At 56.6% G+C, this 24,225-nt stretch overlaps 2 protein-coding genes across 4 annotated transcripts; one reads left to right on the top strand and one right to left on the bottom strand.

The window, feature by feature from the left end:
• Positions 1-3,236: 3,236 nt before the first annotated feature.
• LOC137158841 (synaptosomal-associated protein 25-like) lies at positions 3,237-16,269 on the top strand. 2 transcript variants are annotated; one of them, XM_067556767.1, is made up of 8 exons: positions 3,237-3,301; positions 9,404-9,556; positions 11,059-11,100; positions 11,477-11,525; positions 12,716-12,833; positions 13,297-13,431; positions 14,158-14,302; positions 15,131-16,269. In XM_067556767.1, the coding sequence occupies exons 2-8, from the start codon at positions 9,485-9,487 to the stop codon at positions 15,197-15,199; spliced, it is 630 nt and encodes a 209-aa protein (XP_067412868.1). In that variant the 5' UTR covers positions 3,237-3,301; positions 9,404-9,484; the 3' UTR covers positions 15,200-16,269. The 2 variants fall into 2 exon arrangements, with proteins under 2 accessions (XP_067412868.1, XP_067412869.1); XM_067556768.1 differs by lacking the exon at positions 13,297-13,431.
• Positions 16,270-18,142: 1,873 nt separating this feature from the next.
• Positions 18,143-23,721, bottom strand: COX7A1 (cytochrome c oxidase subunit 7A1). Of its 2 annotated transcripts, none has more exons than XM_067556771.1 (4): positions 23,580-23,673; positions 20,337-20,466; positions 19,240-19,324; positions 18,143-18,452 (listed from the first exon to the last, which is right to left on the bottom strand). In XM_067556771.1, the coding sequence occupies exons 2-4, from the start codon at positions 20,439-20,441 to the stop codon at positions 18,394-18,396; spliced, it is 249 nt and encodes an 82-aa protein (XP_067412872.1). In that variant the 5' UTR covers positions 20,442-20,466; positions 23,580-23,673; the 3' UTR covers positions 18,143-18,393. The 2 variants fall into 2 exon arrangements, with proteins under 2 accessions (XP_067412872.1, XP_067412871.1); XM_067556770.1 differs by having other exon boundaries at positions 18,196-18,452; positions 20,337-20,426; positions 23,580-23,721.
• Positions 23,722-24,225: the final 504 nt, after the last annotated feature.

Below are 24,225 nucleotides of genomic sequence, written 5' to 3'. Positions count from 1 at the left end.
CCAGAGCTTGGATGCGTCTCTTCTCCGCCCCTGTGCTGCGTTCCAATTAATCATATGCTCTCTGCCAACCCCCTGTCTAGGAGCTGTCACTATTTTCATATCTCATGTCTGCCCACCCCCGCCCTCTGAAGCATGGCAGTGTAAGTCCCGGAAATGCAGCAGCCTCTGGAGTGGAATGCAGCAACTGCTTTTAACAGCACACAACAGCTTAACCAGCCTTATTGTGGTCCTTGTGTGGACCCCGTTATCTGAGCACCTCACGTTCTTTAATGTGTTTATCCGCACGAGGTAAGGCAGTGCTACTCTCTCCATTGTACAGATGGGGAAACTGAGGCACAGAGTTGCAGTGACTTGCCCAAGCTCACTCCGGAGGAGCAGGGAATTTAACCCATGTTTCCTGAGTCCCAGGTTAGTGTCCTAACCACTGGGCCATCCTTCCCCTGAAGGGGATTAAAGGCTGTATCCAGTTTAAATAGCAAGGGGGAAAATTTTAGCGATGCAGAATTATCCAAATTGGGATTTAACTCGGGTATCTAATTCTTGGAGAAAGTGCCAGAGCCTCTCTAATGCCCAGGGGTGGGGTGAGTCCTTGGGTTCTACATCTCAAAAAGCTGGATGGTTAGCCACAAAAGGTCAATGGAAAAGAGAAATGGGCCCAATTTTGATCTCTCCCCCACATCGGTAAAGCCAGATCTCGATATCAAAGGACTTGTGCCAGATTTAAGTTGGTGTTAACTGTGAGATCTGACTTGGGCTCCAATCTGAATTATGTGTCACTGTGTCAACTGCCTGGCTCTGCCCTTCCAATTGGCGAAACTCTTCTGGGCATCGCCACCTGAACTGGGGACGGGATATGCTGTGTGGAATTCCTGGTGCAGAATGGCTGCAGCTTCCACCCGAGAGCTGGCTGCATTTTCAGTGGTGGGTGAGTGACTCCCTGCGAGGGAGAGCTGGAAAACACCTGGGAAAATTCTTCACTGGAGATGGTGGAGAAGATACTACATCACAAGGCGGTGTAGCCCTATGAGTAAGGGTTAGGGCTGTGGCTCTCCTCAGAGGCAGCGTGGCCTAGCAGCTAGCGCAACAGACTAAGACCAGGAGATTTGGATTCTGTTTCTGGTTCTGCTGTTTCACTGCTGGGTGACTTGCTTCAAATCACTTCTCTCTCTGTTTCCCCTCCCACTGTCTGTTGACAAAGGCTGGGGACAGGGACTCTCTCTCATTAGGGGTCTTTGTAGAGCCTCGATCTTGGCCAGGGGTTGTGCTGGGCTGTGAGGTGCTATTCCAACACACGATTGTTCACTTGCTGTGTGCCTCAGTTTCCCCATCCGTAAAACAGGGATCCTCTTTATTATTCAGGCTGTCAGCTCTTTGGGGCAGTGTCCATCTTTCGTGTTCTGAGTTTGTACAGCTCCTGGCACAAAGGGGGCCTGGTTCATGACTAGGGTGCCTAGGTGCTACCGTAATGCACCTAATAACAATACAAATGTATAGCACCTGGCACAGTGGGGTCCTGGTCTATGACACAGCCTGGCAGCTACCACAAAGCACCTACTCTCATTCCTCTCCCAGAGGAGTGGTGAGAATGAATTAGTGCCCACAGAGCATTGCACATCGCATGATGGTGCTAATATATGCGAAGCTACGACCCACTTCAAACTGTTCTTCAATAGCAACTGAACCGAGGATCCCATGAGCTGTTGCCAGCGCCTCCTGCACCACCTCTCTGGGGCAGGTGCCGTTGTGGCAAGGTCAGGGCTTAAGGCATAAACAGACTCCCCAATGATCTCTGAACTGAGTAACCTGGGCACACCCAGGCGCAGAGGAACCAGTTTTGGCGGTCTCTTGGGGGCTCTGGGCACAGCTGAGCTGGCAGGCTGGGGCATGTGGGGCTGCTGGGGTCACACCCAGTGCATGCAGGGTTGTTTGCAGTTCAGCAGGAGTCCCGCGAGACAGTGAAGGCTTGGTGGAGGAGAGAGCTACGATTACTGTATCCACAGCCTGTTGCCTTCTCTGCTGTGGACTCATCTGCAGCCCCTTACCCCACGAAATGCTGGCCAAAAGCCCCTGGGCTGCTAGCACCAGGGAGCCCTGGCTCTGAGATCTAACAACTAGACCCCACTCCTGAGCTTGGAGCAGAACCCAGAAGTCCTGACTCCCAGTTCCCTCTGCTCTAATCACTAGGCCCCACACGCCCTTCCGAGAGATGGGCATGGAACCCAGGAGTTCTGCTTTAACCACTAGACCCACTCCCAGCCCACCTGACTAACCACTAGACCCTACTCCCCGAGCTGGGAGAAGAAGCCAGGAGTCCTGGCTCCCAGCTCACTACGTCACACTGTGTACATAGCCCAGCCTGAGGCCCTGGCATGCTATGGCTGGAGTGGAATCCTGGCGGAGAGCAAAGCTAACGTACAGCCTCTGCCATCCAGCCCAGCATGTAACTTGAACCCAAGCCTGGCAGCTGTTGGGGAGAGGCCATCCCTGGTGGAATCCACTGCCCCCTGCTGGTTTTCCTCAGTAAGGCAGCTCTCCGCCAAGGACCATTTCAATCACAGGGGGCTGCAGTCGGCCAGCTGGTAGCTGAACACCATGACCCTTTTCCTCCTCAAGGCAAGGGCTGGGGGATTTAACGGGCATGACTGAGTCTGGATGCTGTGCCACTGCCAGGTTGCTACGTGAGCCCATGAGCCCTGTCCAGACTGCCACCCGGCCAGTTACAAAGATGCCCATGTTACTATGCCAGGTCACTGAAGAGCCCAGGTTGTTCAGGTTACCATGCCAAATTGCCCAGGTTACAGTACCAAGCTGCCAGGTGAGTTGCCAGGTTACCATGCCAGGTTACTCGGGTAACTAAAATAGTCCGGTTGCCCAGGTTACCATGCCAAATTGTGGGGCACATTGCCCAGGCTACCAAGCCAAGTGGCCCAATTTACTCTGCCAAGTTGCCCAGGCTATTGTGCCAAGTTGCAGGGCACGTTGCCCAGGTTACCATGCCCAGTCACCCTCTCCATTCTCACTGCTCCCCAGATAACGTCAGAGGCTGGAGGTTGCCCCTGGTAACAGCATCCCCAGGGTGGGTGGGTACCAGCCTCGGGCTCTTAACCCACCCTGTCCCGACCCCTTTTGTTGGCAGCCAATGGCCGAGCACCCTGTGCTGCCAATCAGGCCAACTGTCCAATGGGGGCCCCCCAGAGGTGGGACCAAAATCCCGCCCTCCCGCCCCCCTTCGGAGGAGCAGAGGTTCTGAGCTGTTGCGACTAAAAGCAGAACAGGGATCCTGGGACTGAACAAGCAACAGGTAAAAGGGGAGGGAGGGAGCCGCTCCTCTGGGGCGCCAGGGGGTGGGGCTGGGGATCCTCCGGCCCTGGGGATGGGATGTTTGTAGAGGGGACGGGGGATGGGGCAGTGGGGGGGGATCTGGGCAGGGGTGGAGGGTCTTTGGAGGACGCTCTGACTAGGAGGATGGAGAAAGGAGGGTCTGGTCTGGAGAGAATTAGGGTGTCTAGAAAGGGGAGATGGGGGCTAAAGGAGGGGTCTGGAGGAGGCTTTGGGGGGTCTGGAGATGGGGGTGGGGAAAGGGGTCTGGACAGAGGGGGGTCCCTAAAGACGGGGATCCAGGGAGTGAGAAAGAAGGTGGCGTGAGTATGTGGAGCACAGATTCCAGACAGACAGGGCGGGAGTCTGTGGGGTGGGGCAGTCTCTGGCTGGCGGGGAGGGGTGGGGGAGAGGGGGCGTTTCCCTGGGCACTTACCTCTCCTCCCCCTTCCAACATCACGCTCCCATCTGGATCATTCCTGGGATGTTCCCTGCCTCTGGGCTGGTCCTTTTCAGACCCTTCTCCTCACCCCTCCTCGGGTTAGAATCATAGAAGATGAGGGTTGGAAGGGAGCTCAGGAGGTATCTAGTCCAACCCCCTGCTCAAAGCAGGACCAACCCCAGCTAAATCATCCCAGCCAGGGCTTTGTCAAGCCTTAAACACCTCTAAGGATGGAGATTCCACCACCTCCCTAAGTAATCCATCCCAGTGCTTCACCACCTGCCTAGGGAAAAGCTTTTTTCTAATATCCAACCTAGACCTCCCCCACTGCAACGTGAGACCATTGCTCCGTGTTCTGTCATCTGCCACCACTGAGAACAGCCGAGCTCCATCCTCCCTGGAGTCCCCTTCAGGTAGTTGAAGGCTGCTATCAATCCCCCCTCATTCTTCTCTTCTGTGGACTAAACAAGCCCAGTTCACTCAACTTCTCCTGATAAGTCATGTGCTCCAGGCCCCTAATCATTTTTGTTGCCCTCCGCTGGACTCTTTCCAACTTGTCCACGTCCTTCCTGTAGTGGGGGGCCCAAAACTGGACACAATACTCCAAATGCAGCCTCACCAATGCCAAATAGAGGGGAACAATCACTTCCCTCGATCTGCTGGCACTGCTCCTACTAATGCAATCCAATATGCTATTAGCCTTCTTGGCAACCAGGGCACACTGCTGACTCATATCCAACTTCTTGTCCACTGTAACTCCCAGGTCCTTTTCTGCAGAACTGCTGCCTAGCCCGTCGGTCCCCAGTCTGTAGCTGTGCATGGGATTCTTCTGTCCTAAGTGCAGGACCTCATCACTTGTCCTTGTTGAACCTCATCAGATTTCTTTTGGCCCAATCCTCCAAGGGCCGCAGGTGTTAGATTTGGGAGTGGACCGGGTGGGTACAGAAGCTGCGCTCAGTGGAAGATCGATGTCTTCCAGCAAAGAGGGGCCAGCCTGGCATGGCTCTGACCAGTGGGGGGGCTCCACCAGGGCGGTGATGGGCAGAGCTGTTGCCCAGGGACCATGGGGTTCGGGCCCAGTTGCAGTAAGGTACCACGTGTCCAGGTGTCACATCTGGAGCCTTCCCAACCGTTGGGGATCATAGATCCTATTTAGCTGAAATGCCAACACCTTGGCATCCCAGTCATGGACCAGGCCTCCTTGTGTCAGGCGCTGAACATTTGAATTGCTATTATGTGTATTATGGTAGCACTTAGGCTCCCATTGTGCTTGGTGCTGTACATTTGTATTGCTATTAGGTGTATATGGTAGCACCTAGACACCCCAAGATTGGACAAGGACCCCACTATGTCAGGTGCTGTACAGACACAGAACAAAGAGCTGATCCCATTATTTATTATATTAATTATATTATAATTAATATATAGATCTATGTAATATTTCCATTTTGTACTATCATGTTCCAATGTTATCAGTTCTTTCCGAAATGACATGTTGGGAATTTGTTATTCCGTGAACCATTTCAAATGTTCAGCTCTTGGGGCACAACCAAATGCCGGGATTTCCCGCAGGGAGGGCAATCCCATTTCCCGAGGGGCTCTGACCGCCTGGGATGGGAACTCCGACTTCCCCAGCTCCCAATCCTGCTGTGGGCCCAGCACACACCACTCTGCCTCACTGGTTTCAGCAGGAGTGGAGGAGGGGCTCTCAGCACCATGCGGGAGGCACTTGGCTCTAGTTAAATGTGGCGACCTACAAAGGAGCCGGCTTTCCATCTGGCTACGTGTGAAATGAATTTGTGTTGCTAGCTGGGAGCCAGTCAGTGGGGCTGGAAGATGAAACCCAGAGAGAGGGAGTAACTTGCCCAAGGATACGCAGTGAATCAGTGGCCAGGCTGGTATTAGACCCTAGGAGTCCTGAGCCCTGCTCCTGGGTCCTAACATCATATGGGGACCCTAGGTGCCTCACAGTGCGGTGTGGCCAAAGCACGGGGGGACACACAACACAGCTCAATTTCAGTTCTGGGGTTTACAAGGGTGGTTTCCTTAGTTTGCAGATCTAAGTAAGAAAGGTCTAGTCTAGTGGTTAGAGCAAGGTGTGGGGGCTGGGAGTCATGACTCCTGGGTTCTGCCTCCAGCTCTGGGAGGGGAGTGGGATCCAGTGGTTAGAGCAGGGCAGAAGAACTAGGAGCCAGGACCTCCAGCTCTGGGGGTGGGGATGGGATCTACTGGTTAGAACATGAGACTGGGACCCAGGACTCCTGAGTTTTATCCTCAGCTCTGGGAGGGGAGAGGATCCTGAGAGTTAGAGCAGGGGGGACTGAGACGCAGGACTCCTGGGTTCTATTCCCGGCACTGGCACTGGCTGGCTGTGACCTCCCCCCTCTGTGCCTCAGTTTCCCTCCCTGTAAAAAGGGGATAATGATCTCTCACAGAAGATTCAGAAACCTTTCTAAAACGTTCTGAGATCCCTGGATGATGGTCACCGAGTTGTGGCACGACTGACCATGTGTTTAGCGGAAATTACAGCTCAGGGGAATTTAAAACCACAGCGGCTCAGTGTACTTCTCTGGAGCCGCTCATCCAAGGGGCTCTGAGCACTCTGAAGACCAACGCCGCCCAGGATTTGGGTCAGTACTACACTCCCCATGTTACAGATGGGGAAACTGAGGTGCAGGGTGGGACTTGCCCAAGGTCACCCAGTGAATATAGGGGGGAGCTGGAAGTGGAACCCAGGATTCCTGGGAGTACTGATTCCAAGCCCCCTCACTTGCTCATCTATAATTATAAGCTCCCCCCACAGCCAGCGCCTATGTCCCGCTCCCCACAGCGCCTCCTGCTGGGAAAGGCAGGGACTGGGGTAGCCGGGAGCTCCACTCACCAGCCAGCGCCCCTGCCCTGCTCCCTACAGCGCCCCCTGCTGGGAGAGCATTTGCATAAAGTTAGCTGCCTCTCATTAGGCTGTCATTTGAAGCCACTTCCTTGAATTGTGGCAGGAGCTAAACTGAGCCACAAACCACCCTAAAAATGCCCCTTTGGGGTCCCCTATCAATTTACACCTGAGATCCCAGACCCTGTTGACCCCATTTATAACTCCAGAGACACATAGGTGCCAGCTTGGGGGAGGGGTCTCAGTCCTGCCCCATCACCAGTGACGAGGTGGGGGGGAGGGTCCCAGCTGAGGGACCTGCTGCCATGGAGGGCTAGATCCTGAAGCATCCTGGGGAGCGAGGGAGGTCTGTTTCCAGAACCCACACTGCCTGCTAAGCGGGGTCCTGGGGGCTGATCCGGGGGAATCCAGAGAAGGGAAGGAGGTGGGGGGGGTGTCATCAAGGGTTAATTGTGCTACAGGACCGTCCGTTCCTGCCGCACGCAGACCAGAGCTCATTACTATTTCCCGCTGACCTCCTATGAATCAGCCGGTCGAGGGACCCTTGGCTTGTGTTCCCACTCATGTCCCCGGAGAGCAAACAGCGCATCAGGTGGCTGAGTCATAGCCGGAAGCTGAGGCCTGGCTGTGGCGCTGCTAGTTCCCCCCTTCCCTTCGGGGCTGGAGACGATGCTGTTGCTATTGCTGTGACGTGGAAGGAGCCCAGATGCTACGGTGATGGGCAGCGGCATAAAATGCTAAGACAGATACTCTCAGCCCTTCACTCTAAGGATCTTGCAGCACTTCAGCCTCTCCTGCCCCTCCTCTGAGGAGGGCCATACGAGCCCCGTTTTACAGATGGGGAAACGGAGGCACAAGGCTGTGATTTGCCAGAAGGTCAGACAGCAAGTCAGGGGCAGAGCCCGGAATAGAATGCAGTTGTCGCATGTCCATTTCCGCCCCCTTCCCGCAGCTCTAACTGCTAAGCACCGCTCCCCTCCCAGAGCTGGGACTTGACCCCCAGGAGGCCTGCAGCTCATTCCCTCCCGCTCGAACCATTCGACTAAACTCCCTGCTGAAGCGGGGAACAGAACCCAGGAGTCCCTGTTGTGCTCCCCCACCCCGCTACCGGCATCACAGCGCCCCCTAGTGCCACACTGGGGCTGGCACTGACTGTGAGGGGAGAGCGCCTCCTACTGAGCCCCCCACCCTGCTCCCTGCAGCACAGTGCCCCCTAGTGCCACACTGGGCTCAGTACCGTCTGGGAAGGAATAGCGCCCCCTCTTGGTACACTCACGCCACGGTTTGCAGAAAGGGGCTGCCTCTGCTTCACGCGCCCCAGCCTCAGAGCCTAGTTAGCAACCCTGTCTGGAGGCACAGCACCCAGGCTGACAACCCCTGTCATTGCTCCCCACCTCCTCTCCCTGGGCTGGAGGCTGGCGCGAGCCAAAGAGCTGTTATTAAGGGGCAGATAACTGCAGCTGTTCTCTTGTTGTGAGCTGCGAGGTGCGCAAGCTCAGCTCCCCCCACATCCCCAGCGAGGGATGCTATGAATAGGCCATCACTGGTTTCCCCCCTCCCCAGCAAAGGGGGCATGTTGTGGCGTACGAGTGGGGAGGATGCTTAGCAAATCTCTCTCCCTACATTGGCAGGAGAGAAGTAACAGCTGAGTTTCTGGGCTCCATGAGGAGCTGATTCAGACCTAGCCATGAGGGGGGCAGGGGACTGGGCTTCTGATCCATTTCAGTGTTGTTGGTTCGAGGGTTTGGGCCTAGCAGTATTGGGGTCTGCGTTAGATGGGGGAGAGGGTGAAACTGAATGAAAAAGATAGGATCAGAAATCAGATCAGGCACCATGAAAGACGAATACAGGGGAAGTGTGAAACACGCTCCGAGGACTGATGGGATCCAGGAAATCTGGAGTGCAAAGTCCAGTCTCTTGGTGACTCGTGCCCTTGTGCTGCTGCGCCTTGGAGTCGGCTGTCGGCAGCGAGGATGGGACCTGGGACTTCTGGATCATAGTGTGTGAGCCTCTCCTGTCTGAGCTCAAAGTCCCTGCTTGTCTAATGAAGGCTGCCGCGGGTTCAACCACCTGTATGTGGCCACACTGAGCAGGGAACAGCAGGCCACTGAGAGGCGATATTAGTTGCATTCAGTGAAGTGGCAGTGAGTTCCGCAGGCTGACAGTCTGTATGCAAAAGCATTGCCTGGTGTTGAGTTTGAAACCCCCCTTTCAGTTCCATCGCCTGTTCCTGAGTGATGAGACGGGGTCCCTTCAGCGTCTCCCTTCTCTCTCCTGGCACAGTGTTATAGATGTTGATCACGTCCCCTTACTCACGCCCCTCTAAGGTAACACTCCCAGTCATTTCAGTCTCTCTTCTTAAGGATTTTTTTTTCAGGTCCTTGATCTTTCTCCATCTGTCCAGGACCCCTCCCCCCGTCCAGCCCTCCCAGCCAGCACTCCCTCTCCAGCCCTCCATGGACCCCCTCCTTTCAATCCCCAGCACTTCTGAGCATGCTCCATCCATCCAGGACCACCCCCATAAATAAATGCTGGCCCCTTCTGTCTGTAGACACTGTGCTGAACTCTCCAATCAATAGAATTCGTAAAGGCAAGGCTAGATACCCTGGCAGAGATGTGCACCCACAGATTTAGACACCTCCACCATGAGTGACGTGTCTAAGGCCCCTAGGCTGGGTTGGAAATCTCAGTCTGCGTCTGCCGCTTGCAGGGCTCTGAACACCAGTGCTGCTGCTTTCTGTCGCCCCCTGCAGGTGATTCTGGAGAGGCCATAAGCAGAGCCCGTCCCTTGCGTGTTCCTGAAGGCACGTGCCCTCCGCCAAGGAGCAGGCAGGATGGCAGCTAACGGCACAGCGGGGTCTGAGTCGCAGGAGATGCAGCGCTGCGTGGATCAGATCACAGACGAGGTGAGCGGGGACGAGGGTGCTGGAGCGGGCGCTAGCATTCCAGGGCCCCTGGCAGCCACTGAGAGTGAGTCTGCACAGAGACGCTGGGGCAGGCGTGCTAATACCCCCACTGTGAAAACTGAGGCACCGAGACAGGAAGTGACTTGGGCAAAGCCACAACACAAGTCAGTGGCAGAGTCTTGACTCCAGCCTGCCTGTTCTAACCACTAACCCCCACTCCCCTCCCAGAGCTGGGGAGAGAACCCAGGAGTCCTGACTTGCAGCCCCCTTGCCCCACCCACTGGCAAACGCTCCCACCCAGGGGAACAGGGGAAAGATCAGGCCAGGGTGGGGAGCAGAGAGAACAACACGATTGGAACTCCCTTGCGGGGACTAGAGCGAGGCCCAGGCGGACGGGAAGGAAATCCCAGCCCCTGCCCCTGATGGTGACTGTATCCTGCTGGTCGGGTGAAAACACCAGCTGGAGAAATGGCAGCGCCTGCATCGGGTGGGTGGTCACGGGGAAACTTGATCCCAAGGAGCGGAGAGCGAGGCGGCCTCGGAAAGGCCGTTGGGAAGCAGTGTCTGCAAGGTGGTTCCCCTTTCAGCCGGAACAAGAGGTCCGCGCAGCAGGTGGTGAATCCATCCCATCTCAGGGCAGGCAGAGGGGAGTGGGCTGGCAGGGTAGAGCCAAGAGATTTCTGGGGCTTCCCCACGGCAACACAAAAGCTGGCAGGGAGGCTCATTTCAGGGGGCCTGGGAGGGACAGATGCAGTGATCGCAGAGCAGATGCCTCCCTGCGTCTGTCAGTGCAAAGCCCTTGTGGATAGATAATTACAGTAACAGCCGCACCGTGAGGATTGGGCTCCGTTGTGCCGGACGCTGCACGCGCCGAAACCAGAGCCCCGTTGCGGCAGGCGTTGCCCAGACACAGGGACCGAGATCAGGGCCAGTTGCGCCAGGCGCTGCCCAGACACACAGGGACCGAGATCAGGGCCCGTCACGCTGGGCGCAGCCCAGACAGACAGTGACTGAGATCAGGGCCCGTCACGCCAGGCACTGCCCAGACACAGAACAAGGGCCTAGCGAGCTTTCAGTCTGAACAGACAAGGGAAGAATTTTCATCCATATTTTACAGGTGGGGAAAATGCGGCAAACTCGCTCACCCAGGATCTCCTGGGGAGCTGGTGGCCGAGACAGCAATCAACCCCACTTCTCCCGAGTCCCAGCACAACATCCTAACCCCAAGGCTGGTCAGCTGGCCTGCCTCCCCTCCATGGCATCCCCCCACCCCGCGTGCTCTCCCCCAGCTATTTTCATCCTGTGGGGCATTTTCAGAAGAACTCATGCAGGGAAGGCGCTTCCTGAGAGGAGCCCTGCTGTGGTTTTGCTTGGCCGTCTGAAGGGCTGCGCCCCAGAGGTGGCTGCACTTCGGTTGCCCAGCGAGTATGTAGCATTGAGCTGCTCAGTGGGGGTGCGTGCTCTCTGCTTACCAAGCACCCAACCTCTATTCTCCCCTGCAGTCTCTGGAGAGCACCCGACGGATGCGGCAGATGGTGGAAGAGGTAAGAGCTGAGCAAGGGTCCTGGGCGGGGGGATGACCCTTGGCACCCCCTTTAAGACAAAGCTGTGCAGCATCTGATGGCAAAGGCAGCGGTCCCATGGGGCTAGGAATCTGGAGTCCCAGCTGGAACTGGTCAGGGCTCTGCTGTGGGGAAGCTCACAGGATTAGAGGTCCCAGACAGGTATGAGAAGGGCACTTTTGTGGGGAAGCTCACAGCACCAGAGTCTCTATCTGGACACTGCTGTGGGGAAGCTCACAGCCCCTGGCATCAGAACACTGTTCTGAGGTTGGCGTTGCCGCCCCGGAGCTTCCTCCAAGGCCAGACAGCAGCTGGGCCGGGGTTTGCTAACACCCCCATTACCGCCTCTCTCACACAGAGCAAAGATGCCGGGATCCGAATCTTGGTGATGCTGGATGAGCAGGGAGGTGAGAAAAAGGAAGAGGTGGGGGGCGGGAACGGAGCCAGTGTGTGCCTGGGGGTGGCACTCCCAGACCCCCCTCAATCAAATCACTCCTGTCACAGACCCACCTGGCTGGATCAGCACCAGCTCCAGTTGAAGGCTGGACACCCCAAATTCTGCCGGATCCCGGCCGGGCCCTTGATGGACCTGGCTCCTGAGACCCCTCTGCTCCCACCCCCAGCCCTTGGCTGTGCGGCTCCCAAATCCCATGAGTGTGGGGGTTGTCAGCGCTTGGGAAGGAGCAGAGCTGGCTCAGCACATGAGAGGCTGGGGGTGGGAGAGTGGGAGCCAGCCCCAATATCCCCTTCCCCCCCCAGTAACTCACAGCCATGGGGACTGGCATCCCAGCTGGAACTGGCCAGGGCACTGCTGTGGGAAAGCTCACAGCACTGGATTCTCGGTGGGGGGGCAGGGGCTCCCCATTCCCCTTGGTATTCTCATCTGGGAGGCATGAACCCCAAACCCCTTAGGTTATCTGTACCCGGGAGGTGAATCTCAAGACCTGAACCCGCTCCTCACCCCCCGTCACCCCACCCCTAGGTTCATGCATCCTGAGACTCCTCCTAAGTAGGGGCAGGCCCAGGTGAAGACTCGATCCACGCCAACCCTAGAGACTGCCCCCCATCAAGAGCACCTCTCCGCCCCCCACAGACTCCCTCAGCCCTACGGCCTCATCTGCCTCCCCTGTGCCCTATAGATTCCCCCAGCCCTATGGCCTCATCTGCCCCCCCATGCTCCATAGACTCCCCCAGCCCTATGGCCTCATCTGTCCCCCGCGCCCCACAGACTCCCTCAGCTCTACGGCTTCATCTCCCCTCCCCACGCCCCATACACTTCCTTAGCCCTATGGATTCATCTGCCCCCCCCCGTGCCCCATAGACTCCCCCAGACTTATGGCCTCATCTGTCCCCCATGCCCCATAGACTCTCTCAGCTCAATAGCTTCATCTGTCCCCCTGCTGCCCCCACAGACTCCTCTAGCCCTATAGCCTCATCTGCCCCCCCCACGCCCCACAGATTCCTTCAGCTCTATGGTTTCATCTGCCCCCCAATGCCCCACAGACTCCCTCGGTCCTATGGCTTCATCTGCCCCCACCCCCCATTTGCCCCCCTGACCCTGGTACTCACCCACCCCTCCCCCTCTGCCCCTGTCCAGAACAGCTGGACCGGATCGACGAGGGGCTGGACCAGATCAACCAGGACATGAAGGAGGCGGAGAAGAACCTGACAGATATGGCCAAGTGCTGTGGCCTCTGCATCTGCCCCTGTGCAAAGTAGGCCCCCCAGCCCCACCGGAGACCCCTCTGTGATCTGCCCCCCATCATGGCCACCCTGCTCATCCCATCCCCATGCCACAGTGCTGCCTCCCCGCCCCTCTTCATCTTGGGCTCCTGGGGGGGCGTGGGGCAAGGCCCCCCCCATAGGACAGGGCAGGACCCAGGCCATGTGTGGGGGAGAGGGTGGGAGGGGAGTCCAGGGAAAAGAAGATGCCTCTGGGGGGAGCAGGGTGGGATGTTAACCCAGTGGGGGGGGCCCAGCCCTTTGGGATCAGAGCCCAGTCAGGTTTGGGAAGGGGGGACAGCCCTGTGGGATCAGACCCCAGTCAGGGTTGGGGGCGGGCAGCCCTGTGGGATCAGACCCCAGCAGAGGAGAAGGGGGGATCTGGGTGCCCTGGGGGGGCTTAGACCTCCGGCCTATGTCTCACCAGCTCTCCCCCCCCCCCCTTGTTTTGTTGAGGCTGAAGAACATCAAGGCCAGTGAGGCCTACAAGGCGGTCTGGGGCAACACCGAGGACGGGGTGATTTCCACGCAGCCCTCCCGGGTGGCAGACGAAAGGGAGCAGATGATCATGAGCGGGGGCTACGTCCACAGGTGGGGGGGGGGGAGCACGACCCTCCACCATGCACCTACAGGGGGCTGAACCCAGCCAGGTCCCCTGGGGCTGGGAGCCCGTTGGCTGGTTTGCCACTGGGCTGAAACCCCAACGGGAATGGGGGTGGGTGGTTCAGGAAGGGGGGCTTCTGCCTGGCGGGAGGAAACCCCAAACCCCTTAGATTATTTGAACCAAGGGCGGGGGGAGGGGGTACTTCAAGATCTGACCCCCCCTCAGGTTCATGCCTCTTAAGACAGCCCTGGGGGGTTCTGAAGTGTCAGGGGCTCGGGGCGGGGCGCTCCCCGCTTGCAGGTAGTGCTGGCTCCAATACCCCAGTGTTGTGCTATGGAGCACGATGGGGGGTTCAGTAGGGGGCGCTCTCCCCTCACAGTTGGTGCTGGCCTCCATGTCCCACTGGGGGGGGGCACTATGCTGCCAGATGTGGGGGCTCAGGAAAGATGGTCTGGGGGGGGCGGGGGTGGGCATGAATGTGGAAGGGTGAGTGGTGGGAGCTGGGATCAAGGTCTAATAACGCACACGGATGTGCAACTGCTGGCTAAACATCGCCCTCTAGTGGCTGCAGGCTGCACTGAGGCTAACAGCCTGCTTCCGCCCCAGTGCCGAGGGAGCTACTCCAGTAGCACAGGCGGCAGAGAAGCTGGTGCCATTCGTGCTTAGGGTGGTCCCAGCAGGATGCTCATCACTGGGGGTGGGGCATGTTCCAGAATAACGAATGACGCACGGGAGGACGAGATGGAGGAGAACCTGGTGCAGGTGGGCAGCATCCTGGGCAATCTGAAGAGCATGGCGCTGGATGTGGGCAATGAGATCGACATCCAGAACATGCAGGTGGACAAGATCAGGGATAAGGTGAGAGCCGCGTGGCCCCCTCCCCGATGGACAAGGCCGGAGAGTGCCCTAGAGACTGTCTTTGACTATGACCCTGGTTGCCTGCAGGGGTGACAAAGGAGTTTCAGGGCCCATTTGATGACCTGAGGGGCTGGAGATGGGACAGTTCTTGCAGCACTTGCCTCGCTAAAGAGCAAGGCTGAGAACCCCCCAGCTCATTTCACTGCTCGGCCATGGGCTGAGATTAGCTGGCTCAGAACTGGCCTTGGGTGGAAAGGCCCCTGCCTGGGGAGGTTGTGCCCCAGATGGTCTTGGATCACCGCTACCAGCAGAGCAGGCTAACTCAGTGCCACGTGCTTGTGAATCGGGCGCTACATCCCTCTCTAGAGGCTGCTCCATGGGTAACAGCCCAGCTACTGCTGCTGGTTAAAGGAGCGAGTCCCTCCTTGAAGTCAAGCCGTCACAGGTGCAGAGAAAGGCTGCTAGGAGAAGGGGCGAGGTGAGCCGATCTCATGCGAGGAGACAGAAGGAGCTGAGCCTGGCAAAATGCAGGCTGAGCGGGAAGCTGATTCCTATCTAGAAATACCCCAGGGAGGAAGATGAGCTATTGCTGAGAGTCCTGGGTTCGAAAGCCCCTGGGCCTGGTGACGCCTAGCGAGGGAGAGATCTGCACCAGCAGGCCCAATTCTCCCAGGCGGCCCCCACTCAGGAGCAGGGTGCTTAGGCTACTACGGGTGGGTTTGCAGCTTCTGGCAGGGGGCGATGGTCCCCTGAGATCTTCCGTCCCTTCTACCTGGAGCAGGGCAGAGGACATGGCCTGAGATCCATCGCCGCCTCCTCTCCCCGCAGGTGACCGTGACCGAAGAGCGCATCCAAGATGCGAACACCAGGGCCAAGAAGATTCTAAAAAACGCCTGAGCCACCCCTCTGCGCCGCGTGCTCTCCCGCTTCATTGCTCCCACCCCGGCTCCCAGTTGCAGCTGTCCGCCCATCCGTCCCTGCTGTCCAACCTGCCCTGGAGTCTCCAGCGCTGTGTGTTAGGTGGAGTCTTCGCTGTCCAGGGTGTAGGGTGCACGCCTTGCCTCTGCAAGTAGTAGATAACAGCCTTACTATTGCTACTAGCTAAGGGAGCTCCTCCTGTAGCTCAAGTGGGCAAGGGCCATACCTGGGTGCTGAAGGTCGTGGGTGCAGATGGGGTTTGCTATGCTATGCTACAGGCACAGCTGCTCCATGTGGTGTGGGGGGAAGGTATCTTTACATCCTCTCGGGGGCACACAGGTGATCGTTCCTGCTGAAGGGAAGGCAGACCCCTATGCATTGTGCCCTGATGCAGTGACTCAGAAGGAGGAATCTGCACTTTCTCCCAGGGTGGGGGAATTTTTGGAGCATGACGTGTGGATATTTTGCTCTATTTTAAACTGCCACAGCCCTGCTTCCCATGGGACCCTAATCACCCCCACGCTGCCACTTGTGATTGGGTCCTCATGCCCCATTCCCCCCCCCACCCGTGCCCCACCCCTTGAGGCTTCTGCCCTTTCTCTGCTTGTGAAGCGCTCTGCCCCCTCCTGGCTGAGATAGGTTTTCCAAGCCCAGGGGCAGATAATGTGTGCAGGGGGAAGGGGCAGTCAGATGAAGGATTGGGCAGGACGCTGCCATCTGGCGAGAAAGGGGGGCAGGGGAGGGGATGGAGAGAGAGGCAGAAATTTTCTTGCTGCATTATCTCAGCCAGCTTTGGGGTCCAGGCAGCCTCTGATTTTATGAAGCATGTTAACCTGTGGAACTCCCCACCACAAACTATTAATAATCCCTAGATCTTAAAGCACTTTACAAAGGGGGTCAGTATCACTATCCCCATTTTACAGATGGGGAAACTGAGGCGCAGAGACGGCAAGGGACTTGCCCAAAGTCACCCAGCAGGCAAGTGGCAGAGCTAGGAACAGATCGCAGGTCTCCTGAGTCCTACTCCAGTGTGTTAGCCGGTAGGCTATGCTGTTCTGAAAAAAGCCCATGGATCAATGGACACAAATGCTTCAGTAATGGAATGACACAAAACAGGATTGACAGGACAGCTGAATCAGAGAGGAGTCAGGCCAGAGACTCCCCTGGTTCAATTCTCCACTCCATCCTTTCCCATTAACCCGTGGAACTCCCCACCTCTGGGTACTCCCAAAGCACACATTTTATTAACTAAATGAAGAGAAACAGGAATAATAGGAGAGAGAAATCAGAGAAGGGGGACATTGGAGATTTCTCTGGTTCAATTCCCCCTCCATCCTTTCCTGTTAACCTGTGGAACTCCCCACCACAGGATATTCCTGAAACAAACATTTCATTGAATAAATGAAGGGAAATGGTACTGATGGGATGGCTGGATTGGGGAGCTGGAGTGGGGTGTGTGCCGATGACTCCCTGGGCTCTATCCCTCTGTGTGTGTGGTTTTCAAATGTGTCTGTCACTGTGACACTGATGCCCCCGTCTGTGTGAGTGGCCCTTTTTATTTTTATCTGTGATGTAAGCGAGGTGATTTTTCAAAACAATAATAATAATAATAATAATAATAATAAAAAGAAGAAACAAAGCGCCTTTTTCTTTACTATAAAATCAAACATGTGTCCAGTTCGCCGGCCGGTATGTGGCTCCAGCGGGGTGACCTCCCCATAGAATCTTAGGAGTGTCAGGCTGAAAGGGACTTCCAGACATCATCTAATCCATCCTCCCTGTGCTGCGGCAGGACCAGGGAGCCCTAGACCACGGGTTTGTCCGACTTGCTCTTAAAAACCTCCAGCGACGGGGAGCCCACAACCTCCCTGCTGAGCTCGCCTTAGAGTTCCTGACATCTACCTTAAATCTCTCTTGCTGCGGATTAAGCCTGTCACATCTCATCCTACCTACAGCAGAGAACAGTTGATCACCATCCTCTTTATAACATTCGATGACTGTTCTCAGGTCCCCCCTCAGCCTTCTCTTCTCTAGACTAAACCAGTCCCCTTTTTTAAGCTGTTCCTCCTGGGTCGGGTTTTCTAAACCTGTCGTCATTTGGGTCACTCTCCTCCGTTTGCCCTGAGGCTGCTCTAACTGGCACTGTGGACCAGGCAGCAGATAGAACCCAGGAGTCCTGGCTCCCAACCCCCACTGACCACTTGGATCTCTGAGACCCATTGAACTGGCCCCTGGACATCCTATTTGTTTCACTGCCATCCGGCCCTTAAGTAACAACATTCCTAGCGCCAATACAGGGCTTTACACAGGAAGTCAGTATCATTATCCCTATTTTACAGATGGGGAAACTGAGTCACAGAGTGGTGCCGTGACTCACCCCAGGTCACTGAGCAGGTCAGTGGCAGAGCCAGGAATCAAACCCAGATCCCTCTGTCCCTAGGCTTTACATATTCAGTGGCCCTAGGCAAAATAAAAACGTGTGCCCCCCCCAAAGTGGAAAAATGTGAGTATTTGCAGCAGTGCAGGGGCTGTCATTCTTGTTGGTTTCACCACTTCCTGGGACGCTGGCGGCTGCAGCCCAGCAGCTGCCCTTTACGTTTTGCCACCCTAGGCAACTGCCTGCTTTGCCTATGGCTAAGGCTGGGCCTGCGTACAGTGCTTTACCCACTAGCCCACATTTTATCTACCAAAGCAAATGCTTCAGTAACTCATCAAGGAAACAGGCTAGCTAAATCAGGGAATGAGGGCATCCTTGCTTCAGTTCCTCCTGCTGGCCTTCCCCGTTAACCTGTGGAACCCTCTGCCACAGGCTATTCCTGAAGCAAAGGCAGTGCAGGGTCAGAGGAGCTGGGAATCAGAATCGCTGAGTCTTGGATCAAGCCCAGCCCAGCCCAACAGCTGCTGAGCGTCATTCCAGTGCCTTTATTATTTGTATTTGGAAAGAAGCAAAGATGGTACTGGATCCCACTGAACTGCCCTGCACCCCAAGGGGGGTCCTTACTCTGACACAGTTTTTAATTGTGCTTTTTTATTTATTTATTTTTTTTTAAATTGATTTCTGAGTTTTGGGATTTTCCCAAACTACAGGGCTCTCTGCTCCAAGTCCAAAACAGGCCCCTGTGGTGCAGGGGGAGAGGGGAACCAGGTACTCTCGGGGTATCCGTGCTGCCACCTCATTTTTTCTTCTGGGGGAAAGCAGCTTTGATCAGCGAGAAGACAGAGTAGCAGGTGGCTGGAACAGCAAGAAAAAGACTGGTGGAATTCTCAGAATAGAAAGAGAGGCTCCATCCCTAAACCAGACCCCCACCCCGATTGACTCAGAACCCAGGAGTCCTGGCTCCCAGTCCCCTGCTCTAACCACCAAACCCCACTCTCCTCCCAGAGCTGGGAATAAACCCAGGAATCCTGATTCCCAGGCCCCCTGCTCTAACCATTAGGAAATGCTACAACCTCCCCCCCCACACACACACACACACATTTTCACAGCCAAATCTTTCCCCCTGAATAGCTCTGCATGTCCCCAAGGGGCCTGATCTCAAATCAGAAGGGGAAGGGTCAAGAAAAGGACTATGACAACCCGGATTAACAAATAGGCTTTGATCAGTTTCATTTCTCTGTCTGGCCTGAAACATACAGTCCGGTCTGGGCTTCTATTTAACAAGCGTATGTTTTATTTAAATCCTGCTCCTAGCCTGGGAGAGAGAGAGGGGAAGGGAACTTTGCTGCTGCTCCACTAAACAGCTGACAATTGAACCCACAAGTCCTGATTCCTAGCACCCTGTTTTAACCACTAGACCCCACTCCCCTCCCTGCACTACAGCTAGAACCCAGGAGTTCTAACTCCCAGCCCCCGTCTACCCCTGCTCTAACCACTGGACATTACTCCTCTGACAGAGCTGTGCATAGAACCCAGGAGTCCTGACTCCCAGCCCCTCTCCCCCACTCTAACCACTAGACCCCACACCCCTCCCTGAGCCAGGGATAGAACCCAGGCATCCGGAGCAGGAAGCAGCACCTACCAAAGGCAGTGGTAGTCATAGTGAATCGATACAGCCAGGTATCCACAACGCCCCGTTTCAGATGCACGGGCAGGCCATCATCCGCCTTGGAAGAGAAGGAAAACGGGGTGGTGGGGGGTCACTTTGCAGCTCCCCGGTAATTGCAATGGTCCCTGCACTTCAGAGCATCAGAGTGTCCTTTATGCAGAGAAGGGGAGTGATTCAACAGGCCACGGCTGCCTGCACAGATGGCAGCATGGGGGTAGCAGCTGGTTGGGGTCGGGGGGGGGGGGGCGTTATGGGGTGGCCTGCCACTTTAAAGGCCAGAGGCCCTGCCCCAGCCAGCCCCACCCCATTAGCCCTGCCCCCACTCCTGGACTGGGGTCATCAGCAGAGCCAGCTGGATGCAGGAGAGCTGATCTCCCTTTAAAGAGCAGCAGGACCCCTCCAGAAGGGGATGCCCAGGGAGACAGCCCAGTCTGGGCTGGTAGCAGGGACTGGGCAGGCCTGGCAGGGCCCGGTGGGAAAGATGAGTAGTATGGGTGGGCTGGAGATTTAAGAGCTGGATTTGGGGCACTGATGTTGTTATGGTAAAAGATCTAGCCCCAAGGAGGGGAGTTGATGACCCAGAGAAGAGTATGTCCTGATAGCTTGATTGAGAGCCCTGAAAAGTGGGGAAACTGAGGCAGGGATGCTGTAGAGCGACCTCAGGTTCTGAGGGGGAGCACAGAAAGCAGCTGGCGATGTGCATGGGGGGCAATGTTCTGTTTCTCCCTCTCCGCCCCCCTCACTCATTCCAGGATCCCCACTCACTAACTCTGCCAACACCCCCATGTAGCTACCATCCCCATTTAATGGGTGGGGAAACTGAGGTACAGAGAGCAGAAGGCACTTGAACCCTCCTCCCCACAAGACTATATCCTGCATCCATGGCAAAGCTAGGAATAAAGCCCAGGAGTCCTGACTCTCAGCCCCTTGCTCTACCCACTAGACCCCACTCCCCACCCAGAGCAGCAAATAGAACCCAGGAGTTCCCCTCCCCTACTCCGTCCCTTGGCCCCTCCCTCCTCCTCCTCCTCGTCTCTTAACCCCAAGAGCCAAGCTGGGGTCTGTCTCACCTGAAAGATCTTCTGATGTTCGGGGACTTGGTTTCTCAACTGGCGGCGGGTGGTGGTGGCGAAGGAGCGGAGGGATCCCAAGCGGGAGGTCTGTGACATGGCCATGGGGAGGACAAAGGTGATGAGGAACCTACAGAATTAAGTGACATCAGTCCCGCTCCCTGCCCCTCCCCAGGTCCCAGCCACAGTTCCCAAAGCTGCTTCCGAATCCAAGGTGAGTTTGGGGTATGAACTGCCCATCAGTCCCAGGGAGGAGATGGCCCCGTGGGCTTGGTTCTGCTACGGCCCTGACACCAGTGGAGTCACTCCTGATTAACAGCAGGCGGGGGCAAGATCAGAATTATCCTGCTGGGTTCTGGATTCCTCCCGGCCTTGCCTCTAAGGCCATCATTCACCCCCTGGCAAGATGTGTGTATTGGGATCCTCCCGCACCCTGGCAGGGCCGTGTAAATGCCAATACAAGGCCCAAGAATCAGTTCCCAGTGTCACAAACCCAGGCTGGGGGTCAGGACTCCTGGGTTCTGTCCCTGGCGGGAGGGGTCTAGTGGGTTAGATCAGGGGGGCTGGCAGTCCCACCTGCCAGTCTAGCATGGTTGGGCCGGATAAAGAGAGGGTGCAGGGCTGGGTAGTATAGCAGAGGCTGGCTCAGGAGCTCCTCACCCTTCCACCGTATGGCACCCCCTCCCCCACCAGGGCTTTGCCCACCTGTGTCCACTGCAGCTTCTGTTTCCTGACCAGGCAGAGTGAAAGCAGCAGCTGCTTGCAGCCTCCCCCCGTGGGTAGTGAAAGCACATGTGAAACTGGGGCTAGCCAGTGCAGAGCTCTGAAGCTGGGACAGCGAGAGAGACAGCCAGCGGAAACGTACCGCACCCTGCACCCAGGGTCACTGCTGTGGAACGGGGGCCAGGATCTGGCTCACGCGGCAGAAGCTGGGCTGCCGTGGGCACTTGCGCATCTGCCGGAAGCCCAGCGATAACCCCTCAGTTTGTTACAAGCCCTTGGGGTGCTTCAGGGGCTACTGGGAGACTTTCGGAGCGGCAGAGCCCGGGATGGGTCCAGCTTTCCCAGGGCAGCCTCGGCCTGGGTCTAAAGCCGCTGAGCTGTTGGCCACTAGGTCAAGGAAACTGCTGGGAGCGGGAAGAGGAATCCCCCTGCCACACGGCTGGATCTAAAGTCACCTTGGGAAAGTGAAACTGCCGATGCACAGGCCTCTCTGCCCTTCCTCACCCTCCACCCCACCTCTAGGGTCTGTCCCTCTTTATTCCCCCTTATTTCTACTCTCCTGCGTAGCCCCCAAAGCAGCTGATCTAATCCACCTGGAAAAGATGCCTGTAGGCAGCCCACCAGGGACTGTGGAGGATTTCCGGACACCAGGCAATTTTAACACCCGAATCTACTACCCCACTCACCTCTGAGCTTCTCTGTTCCCTGGCTCCAGAGCTTCAGTATCCTTCCGGGCAGGGGACATTTATAGCCACCCTCCTGCAGTATTATTCTTATTTCTACACATAGCAACTAGATGCCTTGACTGAGATCAGGACCCCGCTGTGCCAGGCGCTGCCCAGACCCCGACCGAAATCAGGGCCCCGCTGTGCCAGGCGCTGCACAGACACAGAGTCAGAGGCAGTTCTTGCCTTGAAGTGCTCGCAGTCTAAACAGCCAAAGGCAGGATGATTATCCCATTTTACAGATGGAGAAACTGAGGCCTAGGGAGAATCGGTGACTCGCCCCAAGTCACACAGGGAGTTTGCAGCAGAGCTGGGAATTGGACCCAGATCTCTTGAGCCATAGGCCAGGCCACACTTCCTCTCCCGTGCAGCCCCTCTATTTATCTGCTTGCATGTCTGCCCATCCATCTATTTCTATCTACCACACCAACCCGCCTGTCTACCTAATCTAACTGTCAAAGCACACATTGACACAGGAGCGAGATGCTAGGCAGGTCCCTTGCTGGGCATATTTCTCGCCCACTTTTTCCCATTGCTCTGCGGTTTTGGGGCTTTTTGTAGTTCCTTCTCCCAGCCTCTTCCCGGGCGTGAACAAACCAGCCGGTGGCACCAGAATTGTTTCCGTTTTGTGGGAATCAGTGTGCGAGCGTATATGCATGGAACGTGGGGCAGAAGGGGACTCCTCTTTTGGGGGTCTCCCTGAGTCATTATGGGATGGATCAGAAAACCAGAACCAGTAGGATCTGGTTTCTGTAGGGTGAAACTGCTAAATGGACCAAAGCTGGAGTCTGGGCCTTTCCATGGCTTCCCCTGTCTGGCTCCATCTGTTGTCTTTGTCTTATACATGGACTGTAAGGGCCGTGGGCTGTCTATGCTCTTTGTTTGTACAGCGCCTGGCACAATGGGGGCCTGATCCCTGACTGGGATGCCTAGGCACTACCGTAATACACCTAATAGCAATAAAAATGTACAGCTCTGGCATGGGATCCAGGGCCATGGCTGAGGCTTTTAGGTGCTGCCGTAATACACCCGATACAGAATAAGTCTTGCTGTGCGTGGTTGGGATCTTGCTTACCCTGGGTGTAAAACAGGAGTAAACCCCTGTGTTTGCACTGGGGTGAAATGGCCGCACAGCAGAGGAGGGGCAGGGCCTAGCTATTTAAAGACACCAGACTGACGAGTTTAAAAAACCAAACCAAACCCCAAAGGCCAAAAGCAAGAGGGGGGAACAAAGGTTAGAGAAGGAGGCAAAGTATAGGGGAGTGAATTCACACAGGCTGCACCTGAAGAGGGCAGAGGGTTGAATCTGGAAAATGTTTAGTTCCAGGGGTTGGACCTGAAGGTGTGTTTGGATCTGGGTGGGTTAAATTGTGAGGCAGTGACTGGATCTGGGAGGGTGTTAGATTTGAGGGGGTACTTGGATCTGGGGTGGCTGGATCCAGGGGGGTGTTTAGATTGGGGGGTGGATCTGGAGGGGATCTGTATCCAGGGGGTGTTTAGATTGGGGGGTGGATCTGGAGGGGATCTGGATCCAGGGGGTGTTTAGATTGGGGGGTGGATCTGGGGGGGTCTGGTTTGGGGGGTTGCATTGCAACAAGGGGTTGGATCTGGCGGCGTTTGGGTCGGGAGTTGGCTCTGAGATGGTGTTTGCGTTGTGGGGACAGGGAGGTCGGGCTGGATCTTGTGCCTCTTTCCAGTTAGTAAGGGCAGGTGACGGGGCCTGAGGGCGCGTGAGACCCTGTGACCCCACCGCCGACCCAGGCAGGCCCCCGCGCGAGGGCTCGGCGTTCGTTACCAGAAGGGCCGGCATCGTCCCGGGCCTGGACTGCGCTCTCCTCTCTTCCTGTCACCCGTCTCCTTCTCGCCGTCCCCCCTTTGCCCGCCCGTCGCCCTCCGTCCCTGCTTTACAAGGACACGGCCTAGCAGGGGCTGGCTCCCGGCCCCTGTCCCGCTGCCAAACTGAGGGCAGCAGCTGCGCTGACATTGCAAGCTGACGCCAAGAGACCCGGGCGCCTCTCTGGGCTGTGGATTCCCCCCACAGCCTTCTTGGGGGTTAGGAAAGGTCCCAAGATAAGGGAGGATAAAGGCCTGATGCTCAGGCCCCATAGGAGCAGGAAATAGCCCCCCCAAGAGGCCCCCATGCAAGGGCACTCCCCGGCTGGTGTGGGGCTGGGAGAAGAACCCAGCTCCTGGTCCCACAACACGGGAGGGTGAGGGGGTAGACGGGGATGTGGCTGGAGCACACTGCACTGTGGCTATTCCCTGCCCCACAGGGCCCACAGGGGGCGAGTGGGGGCGTGGTGGGGGCACCCTGTGCTGTGGTTATTCTGCATTTGCTGAGTACGGTGTAAGTGGACCATTCGCCACGGATCCCACTTTGGGCAGCCCCCCAACCTGCCCCGCACGTAGTCCACAGCACCCTCCCATCGAACCTCCTGATC

Source organism: Emydura macquarii, unplaced genomic scaffold (assembly GCF_026122565.2).
Source record: "Emydura macquarii macquarii isolate MOO-44397 ecotype Brisbane River unplaced genomic scaffold, CSIRO-AGI_Emac_v2 contig_1790, whole genome shotgun sequence".
Lineage (NCBI taxonomy): Eukaryota > Metazoa > Chordata > Testudines > Chelidae > Emydura > Emydura macquarii.
Note: the sequence above shows the minus strand (reverse complement) of the source record. Positions and strands in the feature narration are given on the sequence as shown.